The sequence below is a fragment of the Barbus barbus genome (genome assembly GCF_936440315.1).
Source record: "Barbus barbus genome assembly, chromosome: 28".
NCBI classification, from domain to species: domain Eukaryota; kingdom Metazoa; phylum Chordata; class Actinopteri; order Cypriniformes; family Cyprinidae; genus Barbus; species Barbus barbus.
In genome coordinates, this window is record NC_136756.1 from 16,360,197 (window position 1) to 16,370,949 (window position 10,753).

General features: G+C 37.0%; 1 protein-coding gene across 3 annotated transcripts; it reads left to right on the forward strand.

The window, feature by feature from the left end:
- The first annotated feature begins 2,418 nt into the window (after nucleotides 1–2,418).
- LOC306847999 (ras-related protein Rap-1A) lies at nucleotides 2,419–10,676 on the forward strand. Of its 3 annotated transcripts, XR_013782194.1 has the most exons (9): nucleotides 2,419–2,494; nucleotides 4,379–4,456; nucleotides 4,835–4,903; nucleotides 5,002–5,058; nucleotides 5,150–5,290; nucleotides 8,723–8,866; nucleotides 8,971–9,093; nucleotides 9,613–9,687; nucleotides 9,842–10,676. XR_013782194.1 is itself a non-coding variant. In XM_079382300.1 (8 exons), the coding sequence occupies exons 2-7, from the start codon at nucleotides 4,400–4,402 to the stop codon at nucleotides 9,058–9,060; spliced, it is 558 nt and encodes a 185-aa protein (XP_079238426.1). In that variant the 5' UTR covers nucleotides 2,419–2,494; nucleotides 4,379–4,399; the 3' UTR covers nucleotides 9,061–9,093; nucleotides 9,613–10,676. The 3 variants fall into 3 exon arrangements, 2 of the variants coding, with proteins under 2 accessions (XP_079238426.1, XP_079238427.1); XM_079382300.1 differs by having other exon boundaries at nucleotides 9,613–10,676; XM_079382301.1 differs by having other exon boundaries at nucleotides 2,436–2,731; nucleotides 9,613–10,676.
- Nucleotides 10,677–10,753: the final 77 nt, after the last annotated feature.

Genomic DNA, 10,753 nt, shown 5'->3' on the forward strand with positions numbered 1-10,753 from the left:
TAAACTCGCAATTCTGACTTTTTTTTCACAGAATTGTGAGATATAAACTCGCAATTCTGAATTTTGTTCTCGCAATTCTGACTTTTTTTCACAGAATTGTGAGATATAAACTCGCAATTCTGACTTTTTTTCACAGAATTGTGAGATATAAACTCGCAATTCTGACTTTTTTTCACAGAATTGTGAGATATAAACTCGCAATTCTGACTTTTTTTTCACAGAATTGTGAGATATAAACTCGCAATTCTGACTTTTTTTTCACAGAATTGTGAGATATAAACTCGCAATTCTGACTTTTTTTCACAGAATTGTGAGATATAAACTCGCAATTCTGACTTTTTTTCACAGAATTGTGAGATATAAACTCGCAATTCTGACTTTTTTTTCACAGAATTGTGAGATATAAACTCGCAATTCTGACTTTTTTTTCACAGAATTGTGAGATATAAACTCGCAATTCTGACTTTTTTTTCACAGAATTGTGAGATATAAACTCGCAATTCTGACTTTTTTTTCACAGAATTGTGAGATATATACTCGCAATTCTGACTTTTTTTCACAGAATTGTGAGATATAAACTCGCAATTCTGACTTTTTTTTCACAGAATTGTGAGATATAAACTCGCAATTCTGAATTTTGTTCTCGCAATTCTGACTTTTTTTCACAGAATTGTGAGATATAAACTCGCAATTCTGACTTTTTTTTCACAGAATTGTGAGATATATACTCGCAATTCTGACTTTTTTTCACAGAATTGTGAGATATAAACTCGCAATTCTGACTTTTTTTTCACAGAATTGTGAGATATATACTCGCAATTCTGACTTTTTTTCACAGAACTGTGAGATATAAACTCGCAATTCTGACTTTTTTTTCACAGAATTGTGAGATATATACTCGCAATTCTGACTTTTTTTCACAGAACTGTGAGATATAAACTCGCAATTCTGACTTTTTTTTCACAGAATTGTGAGATATATACTCGCAATTCTGACTTTTTTTTCACAGAATTGTGAGATATAAACTCGCAATTCTGACTTTTTTTCACAGAATTGTGAGATATAAACTCGCAATTCTGACTTTTTTTTCACAGAATTGTGAGATATAAACTCGCAATTCTGACTTTTTTTCACAGAACTGTGAGATATAAACTCGCAATTCTGACTTTTTTTTCACAGAATTGTGAGATATATACTCGCAATTCTGACTTTTTTTCACAGAACTGTGAGATATAAACTCGCAATTCTGACTTTTTTTTCACAGAATTGTGAGATATATACTCGCAATTCTGACTTTTTTTTCACAGAATTGTGAGATATAAACTCGCAATTCTGACTTTTTTTCACAGAACTGTGAGATATAAACTCGCAATTCTGACTTTTTTTTCACAGAATTGTGAGATATATACTCGCAATTCTGACTTTTTTTCACAGAACTGTGAGATATAAACTCGCAATTCTGACTTTTTTTTCACAGAATTGTGAGATATATACTCGCAATTCTGACTTTTTTTTCACAGAATTGTGAGATATAAACTCGCAATTCTGACTTTTTTTCACAGAATTGTGAGATATAAACTCGCAATTCTGACTTTTTTTTCACAGAATTGTGAGATATATACTCGCAATTCTGACTTTTTTTTCACAGAATTGTGAGATATAAACTCGCAATTCTGACTTTTTTTCACAGAATTGTGAGATATAAACTCGCAATTCTGACTTTTTTTTTCACAGAATTGTGAGATATAAACTCGCAATTCTGAATTTTGTTCTCGCAATTCTGACATTTTTTCTCAGAATTCTGAAATTTTTTTCTGGCAATTCTGACAAAGATAAAAAGTCGCAATAACGTTTTTTTATTTTTATTTTTTATTCAATGGCGGAAACGGGCTTCCATAACAGGCCTCGCCCTCACTAACAACTCCTTCAAGACTAACGTCTTGCAGCATTTATTTTCCTACCACGGACGCTACATGATTCTTGCAAACTGTCTAAACTGAATTTAAACAGCAAATTAGTCTTTCAGAGAACAAATGTTATTTTTGAACAGGTCCGGACCCGTCACCTCACAGCTGGAAATGGGCCTGAACTCGATTCCAGGAGTAGAAGAAAATGTTAATTTTTGATGACTTGTTATTGGTCAGACTATCAATATTGTGAAATGTGTGTGTGGACAAAAATGTATTTGTATGGACAATAAGCTTTCTTTATATTTCCTTGGCAGGACAAAATAAAATGTATGTATATCACTTGTTCAAAATTAATAAATAAGAAAAAAAAAACTTTCTATCGATTGCACGCACCAAATAATTAGTAAACGATTACATATTTTAGAATTATATAGCATAAATAAATGAAAGTACTTTTGATTGATGTTGCCTCTTTAACCCGTTAGTGACTGTAATGTGTCAGGCCAGACCTCCGCGCGCTGCAGTGACGTTTGCATCCGCGAGAGTGACCGGAGTCTGAGCGCGCGGCGGAGCGGCGGGACACGGTGAGTGAACTGTTAACAAATCCCCGAAACAACGAGACCCGGCACAGTCATTCACAGTTACATTCACAAGCTCGCGTACTATACAGCGAGCACCGGGTTTATGAGGGAGGTCGCTCAACAAAACCTGGCGTAACGAACATGCTAAGGTGCTAGCACGAGCTAATGAGGTGCAGGCCGGCTGACTGAGCAGAATTACACAGCAGCGTTGCTGCCCGTCGGAGGTCACAGGAAACACCGGTGCGTTTACAGGCCACGGCCTCTCCTGCGAGCAGACGAAAACAAACACCTGTCCGCATGTTAACGGTGAAATATTTGATCTGTGCGCGTTACATGGAATTACTGTGTGTTTGTATTTAACCTGCGTTTTGATTCACATATGAAATCTCACCAGTGTCCACACTGGCATACAGTCTCACTCGACACGTGATTTACAGTCTTTGACCAAAATGACATTACAGCTGTTAGTGTAGAGGAATGTTTCGTGCAGACTGGATCCTAAAGCTGTAGAGTAGATGCAGTCTTGTGTCATGTTATAATTACAGTCCTGTGACACCGAAATGTTACTGAACGGTCTGAGATTGGTCATCTATACACCTGTTGCAGTGAGATTTTATCTATATTTGTGATATTTAGTTTAATCTGATGATATTTAAACAAAGTAAATCAGGAAAAAACTAATAGATTAATATCATAAACTGGTCTGGAGAATGACATTTTTTGGTGCTTGTCGCCTGTGCCTTTTTTTTGCTTATAGTGATTGACATTGAATGGTGTGAAAGGATAATTTCCTTTGGAGTCTTTCTTAATTTACTCATGGCTTTTCCTTAATTTTTTTTTTTTTTTTTAACTTTAAGTTTATAAGTTAATCACAATATTGTTGTACATACTATTAACTGATTTGCTTATTTACTGAACAAAATGGGTTCTTAGGAGGGTCGGATAGGATGGCAAGGCAGTCATTCTTCTCCTCCAGGGACCTGTCACTCATATGAGATTGCAGCAATTAGGAATTGACCACAATTCAATCAATTCCAGATTGACAAAATCATATTCCACCTTACATTTTCCTCATTCAAGAAGCTGTTTTTTTTCTGATATGCATCACAACAGAAGAGAAAAGATGTTCACAAATCACAATTTTAATTTCATGCTGACTTTAACTTTACTCCGTGTTCAGAATGTTTTAATTGAGCCACATTTATCTAGATTTAGTTGCTTCGGGCTGAATGAACTTGTGTATTAGCATAGCATCAGTTGGATCTGCATGCAGTAGATCAGCTGTTTGTTTGGTCATTTGGATGCATTTGCATCCTTGATCAGAGTGGAATTTAAAGTGCACTCTGAATGACCTCAAATAGCCCTGTAAACGTTTGCTGGGAATGTGCACAGCACAGCTGTAGTGACAGTGCTTTAAAGGAAACTAGTTTAAATAAACAATTTATAAATAAACAAGTTTTTTTTATATCATGCAAACTTTATAACTAAAGCATGCTAACTCGGCATGAAACAGAAGTTGTGGAAGTCTTTTCTTTAGTATTGTGAGGGTGGGGCTTGACGTTTTACATCTGGAAATTGTTGTGATTGATGAGTTGCTGGAAGGGGCGGGAGGATCATTGCCCCTTTCACGCTGACATGCATGTAATCAGAAAAAATTATTTTGATTTTAAAAATAGCTTCAAAGCAACACACAAAATAATATAGGTGACCGGGTGCTCTATACCTAGTAAGCCGTGAAAATCTTTATGAAGAAGTGGTATAAATATGGTTAACATTCATGGTTATGGAAACCTCAGTATGTTAACCACGTTCTCAGAAAACCAAAAACCTGTTTTAAGCTTCAAACCTTGCACTGATGAATGATAAGACTGTGTGTGAATCTTACAGGCCTCAACAGAGAGACCCACCATGCGTGAATATAAACTTGTGGTCCTGGGCTCTGGAGGCGTGGGGAAGTCAGCACTGGTAACTTCAGCATTTTTAAAGTCTACACATTACAATAAATGGGCATTGTATACAGTATTTGTAGGCCCGGTTTCACAGACAGGGTTTAGACTAAACCAAGATTATTCCATAGTTCAATTAGGACATTTAAGTAATTTTTATAAACATGCTTAATAAAAAACATTACTGGGGTGCGTCTTGAGACAAAACAAAGGCACTGATATATTTTAAGATCAGTCAGTGCAAGTTTATTTCAGTTGAAACCGCTAAGACTTACATTTTAGTCTAGGATTAGGCTTAAGCCTTCTCTGTGAAACCAGGGGGTAGTGTTTGTCTCTCTAGTCTGTAGTATTTATTCAGGTCTTTATTTGGATTGAATGAGATTCTGGTCTTTTACAGACAGTTCAGTTTGTACAGGGAATATTTGTTGAAAAATATGATCCCACAATAGAAGACTCGTATAGAAAGGTAAGTAAACCATTTTGGTATTGCTGAATTAATACAACATATAGGGAAATGCGTTAATGCAGTACTGACACCCTCTCTCTGTTTTTTTTTTTTTTAAGCAAGTTGAGGTTGATGGGCAGCAATGTATGCTAGAGATCCTGGACACTGCAGGCACAGTGAGTTTAATATGATGCATGAACTCAACTGGCCAATTAGTTAATTAGTCTTCCATGTGAACTCAATTGATTATTGATTGTTTGCCTACAGGAGCAGTTCACAGCAATGAGGGACCTGTACATGAAGAATGGGCAGGGTTTCGCTCTGGTTTACTCCATCACAGCACAGTCCACCTTTAATGACCTGCAGGACCTACGGGAGCAGATTCTGAGAGTGAAGGACACAGAGGATGTGAGTCACTTTGAATAATAATACATGAACTATATTATTATTATTATTAGTGATGATTGCTTTGGCAAATCACAAATCATAATTTTTTTGGGTGAAAAAAAGGAAATAAAATGATGGTGGTGGTGGTGGTGATGGCGCAGTGGATAAGACACATGCCTTTGGTGTGAGAGACCCGGGTTCGAATCCACTGTGAGACACCAATGTGTCCCTGAGCAAGACACTTAACCCCTAGTTGCTCCAGAGGCGTGCAACCTCTGACATATATAGCAATTGTAAGTCGCTTTGGATAAAAGCGTCAGCTAAATGAATAAATGTAAATGTTAAATCATGAACCGATGTCAGCTATTGCAAATTCTAACCAGCAAAGGCAAAACAAATTAAGCACAAAGCTGATTTTATTTTGAGGCAAGAGATTTGAGAAAAGTTTGCAGAAGCGGTATTCACACTATGGCACACCACACTGCTTCACCGGAGTACCCACATTCTTTATTTACAGCTCATCAAGCATTGCAGTTTCAGTTCTCTGAGCATTAAGCGCATATACACTGCTCTCCAAAAGTTTGGAAAGGCCCTAGAAAAGTGGGGTTTTGGACAAAATTGGCACAAATCCTTTTTAATTTGCGATCATTTTGCACTGATAAGGGACAACACAAACTACGAAAACATATTTTATTACATAAAGTTTATACATAGAAAAAAACTTAAATTTTCGATTAATCAAAATATTATTCACCATTCACACCATTAGCAGCTATTACAGCTCTGCATAATCTGGGCATCCGAGCTGTCAGTTTATTCAAACATTGACTTTGAATTGGCAATCAATTGTTGATTGTTGACCCAAAAATCTTTTAAAAACCTGGGCCAAGTTTAAACCAGCAACCAGCATCACAGCTGGCAAAGGGGCATGTCTGACTTTGACGTGTATATATTGGCATTATTATGTTTTATTGCTGGTCTTCAATGATAATGTCAAGTTACATTAATGTATTTGCACCAAAACATTTATAAGGATTTATGCTGATATCGTCCAAAACCACACTTTGCCAGGGGTGTTTCCAAAGTTTTCGAGGGCAGTGTGTATATATATATATATATATATATATATATATATATATATATATATATATATATATAATATGTGAGTGACATGACATGACATGTGGCCAAGTATGGTAACCCATACTTGGAATTAGCGCCCGGGGAGCAGTTGGGGGTTTGGTGCCTTGCTCAAGGGCAGCTCAGTTGTGGTATTGAGGGTGGAGAGAGCACATGATGGAGATTTACTGCTGATTACAGAATTGTCTGTACTGACAAAATGGTCATGGAAAGCGCATTCGATTTAATCGTGCAGCCCAGTCCACATGAAATCAAAATTTACAATATTTATTTTGTTAGCGCACATCCCTAGTCATGCTTTCCCACTTGGTTCGATTGCCTGATCCGAACTCGAGTTCGTTTGCTCCCCCTGCCCGTGCTGGACTGCGTTCATATTATTTTATTTGGGTCCGAACCGCGGTTCATTTGCGTCATCAAGCCAGCATCTGTTTACCCCGTTGCTTAATAACGATGGCGCGGTAGAAGTCAGCAAAATGTATAAGATTGCTCTCTGCGCTTTTATATGTTTAAGTTTTTGAACCGTTCGTTTTGTTTACAAACCTTCAGCACATAAACCACTTAACGTCTGTCTTACGAATGTACTGCTAATGCTCTGAACAGAAATGAGACATACAGCTTTCTGGTTGCAGCGCGTCAGTCATGCTCGTCAGGAAAGTGAATGAAACACAAACACAAATTTTTATCAAATAATACGCCATTAATAGCGGTTCACTTCCGTGATTTGGTATGATTGCGTTCACATCAACAGCGAACCGTACCGGAGTTCACATGAACCGAACCCCAGACCACCCTTTTTAAGCGGACTCTGGTACGGTTCGTGGGTGCGCACCCAAGGTCGGAAGACAGCGTTCACATCATCCAAACGAATCGAACTCAATCGAACCCGGGTGCGCACCAAAAGTGCTAGTGTGGAAGTGCCCTTAAAGTCAATTAATCCTTGCAAATTAATCCTCTGAAAACATTGTTTGTCTTGTAATCTTTAATCAAAATCGGATCTTTTGCTTCCGCTCTGGAATGGAATGCCTTCTCTGATGACGTCAGCTTGACGGCTTACCAAGAATTTGCTTAACCACTTCCCTCCAACCATTAGTTTGCTGCAAGTGAGAGATGAGAGGAGGAGCACAAAAATAAAACTCTGCCTTCTACTCAATATTCAGTTTCAGTTGGAAATATGTCACCATACTGAAATCCAGTTGGCAGCAACTTCCGGTTTACGCAGATTTTAAATAATTAATTTGAATTTTTAAGGAAGTCTCTTGCACTCACCAAGAACTTCATTTATTTTATATATTTTAAGATGTAATTTGTGACCTGGAGCACAAAACCAGTCTTAAGTCGCTGGGGTATATTTGTAGCAATAGCCAACAATACATTGTATGGGTCAAAATTATTGATTTTTCTTTTATGCTAAAAATCACTAGGATATTAATTAAAGATGTTCCGTGAAGATATTTTGTAAATTGCCTACCATTTAAAAATATCAAAACGTAATTTTTGATTAGTAATATGCATTAAGGACTACATTTGGGCAACTTTAAAGGCGATTTTCTCAATATTTAGATTTTTTTGCACCCTCAGATTCCAGATTTTCAAATAGTTGTATCTCGGCCAAATATTGTCATATGCTAACAAACCACATATTAATGCATGAAAGCTTATTAATTCATCGTTCAGATGATGTACAACAGGGGTGTCAAACTCAATTCCTAGAGGGCCGGAGCCCTGCAGAGTTTAGCTTCAACCCTAATTAAACACACCTGATCCAACTAATCAGGTCCTTCAGACTTATTTGAAAACTACATGGTTTGTGTGTTGGAGCAGGGTTGGAACTAAACTCTGCAGGGCTGCGGCCCTCCAGGAACTGAGTTTGACACCCCTGATGTACAACTTCAAAAGATTTACCATTATGACTGGTTTTGTGGTCCCGGGTCACATTTAGTCCAGTCATAGCCGAACAGAATTTTCAAGATCCTTTAAATAGTTCCAAAGAACAGCTTTTATTTGAAATGGAAATATTTTGTAGCATTATATAACTTTGCTGCCACTTCTGGAAAATTGAATACATCCTTGCTGAATAAAATCATTAATTTCTTATTTAAATTGCATTGACCACAAACATTTGAACAGTGATGTGGATATGAATCTGTTACATGAGCACAGCATATGTTTTGTGCCTCTAAATAAGACACTAATCTTTTAAAAATCAATCTAGCTAAAATCAAAACCATGAACTCTCAGTGAGTTTCTAATTTAAGCCAGATGCAAACATAGTATACACACTCATCAGATGTCTCTCTTTCTCTGTTTGTATAGGTGCCAATGATCTTGGTTGGAAATAAGTGTGATTTAGAGGATGAGAGGGTAGTTGGGAAGGAGCAGGGCCAGAATCTTGCTCGTCAGTGGAGTAATTGTGCCTTTCTAGAATCTTCTGCCAAATCAAAGATCAACGTCAACGAGGTGAGTCGCAGTTAAAAAAAAACTCCCAAAAAAACACATGTACCGGGTCACATAAAGACAGTCCTCTAACGGAAGTCCTTTGTGTTTTTGTCCGTGTGTATCAGATCTTTTATGACCTGGTTAGACAGATAAACAGAAAGACACCGGTGGAGAAGAAGAGAGCGAAAAAGAAGTCAAACTGCATCCTGCTGTAACACCACTGCATCACTGCAGCAGCTCTGAGCCAGGTAGTCAATCAGAAGGTCATTAGGAATCAGTACATGCACTATTAAGAACTCCTTTCCTCCATGATCAATGATAAAGATTTCACATGTTTTTTTGTTTTTTTTTGCCTCAACGATATCTACTTGGGATCCACAAAATACCGGTTATTGAATTAGAAATGCTTGATTAAATGGTTAAAAGCCTTTTTCTAATTGTTTTAATGTTACAGAGACCAAATGTATGTTAGAAGATCAATGAAAATTAGATTTCTCATATCATGACCCATTTAATATCAGTGGATCTTTAATATCTTTGGTGATACCTGGAGAAAGCTAGCAATAAGCATTCCCAGTCATCTTAATGGCATTATTTGCATCTTGTTGCACCATTAAAAAAAACAGCACCACTTGGAGCTGTAGCATTTTTGCATTTAGGACAAGGCTTGTATGTCTTGTGATGCTAAACCATCTTTTTGGTTAAGAAGCTCTCCAAAGGGGTTACTTGAGATGGATGATTTTTTTTCCCCCTCTCATTACTTTCAGATTGCCGAAATGAAGAACTGTTGCCCAGCTGGCCAACATTCCTGTTCCTCTCTACAGTTATTGGCCAAACAATTAGTAAGGCTGAACTCCAGACTCCTCAACTAATTCACAGACTTGACAGAAAAAGAGAGATGCAACCTCTGCCTTTTCTTCCAGAGCGGTCTTGAAATTTTGCTTCCCCCCCAGTTCCTTGATTACGTTTTTTTTTTTTTTTTTTTTTCTTCTGAAGGAGATTCCACACTAAGGATCTGTGTCTGGAGCAGAAGCTCCTTCTGTGACATGGCAAAGGTTTAGACAGTCTGGGAGAGGGTTCAGGACTTTCTTAATGCCTACAGAGAGAATGGGGACATTTAAAAACATGCTCATGTTTGTAAAATGATCAGATATGTTTCTTTTTTCCCATAATGTTTGGACTATCACTAATCATTTGTACAGAGAAGAAGCTGTGTCCTTCATTCATCCAAACATTTTCTGAGTGACTTTGAACACTCACTGCTTTCATATTCCCCATAATATGCTTAGATTCTTATTTCCTTTTATCTAAACAAACTGTGAAAAATGAAAAATGTCCGTTTTTCTTTTGGTGGTAAGTTTAAAATAAGAAATTTGGATCTGTCTATCTTGAAGATAAAGATACATTGTACTGAAGCCAATGCATTTGTTTTTTCACAATCAATTTTTCCAGCTTTTAAAGATAATTACATTTTAGTACATTTTCTTCCTTTTTTTCCCTTGGTTGTATTTTGCGGTAGGCTGTAGCTCAGCCTGGGATAAATATCAACCGTTTTGTGCCTGAGCAGGAGAAGGATGAAATCAGATCTATAATGCAGAGATGACTTCTCCGATAACCGCTAAACCAATAATCGGTAGTCAGTCCTTGACACTTCATTTGCCAAGTTAAATCAGTCTTGATGTGTCAAATATTTTATTTCATTGTTCTGCTCCATGGTTTTATTGAGCATTTCAAACAAAGTGTCTGACTGGCTTTTGATTTGTTTTTAAAGTAATTTGTGCTTTGATTTCTTTTTTTTTGGACATAGATTTAAATAAATGTATTTCATATTGATGTGGTGTTTTGTGTATTTCTAGAATACCATTCCTCACCAATAGACCATTACAGAGGAACTGTTTTTCAGTGTGG

Bases quoted from the DNA above. Each gene is read 5' to 3' on its own strand.
- LOC306847999 (XM_079382300.1), top strand. From the start codon at position 4,400: ATGCGTGAATATAAACTTGTGGTCCTGGGCTCTGGAGGCGTGGGGAAG. The intron at 5,059-5,149 runs GTGAGTTTAATA...GTTTGCCTACAG, and splicing joins TCCTGGACACTGCAGGCACA to GAGCAGTTCACAGCAATGAG. The intron at 8,867-8,970 runs GTGAGTCGCAGT...CGTGTGTATCAG, and splicing joins CAAAGATCAACGTCAACGAG to ATCTTTTATGACCTGGTTAG.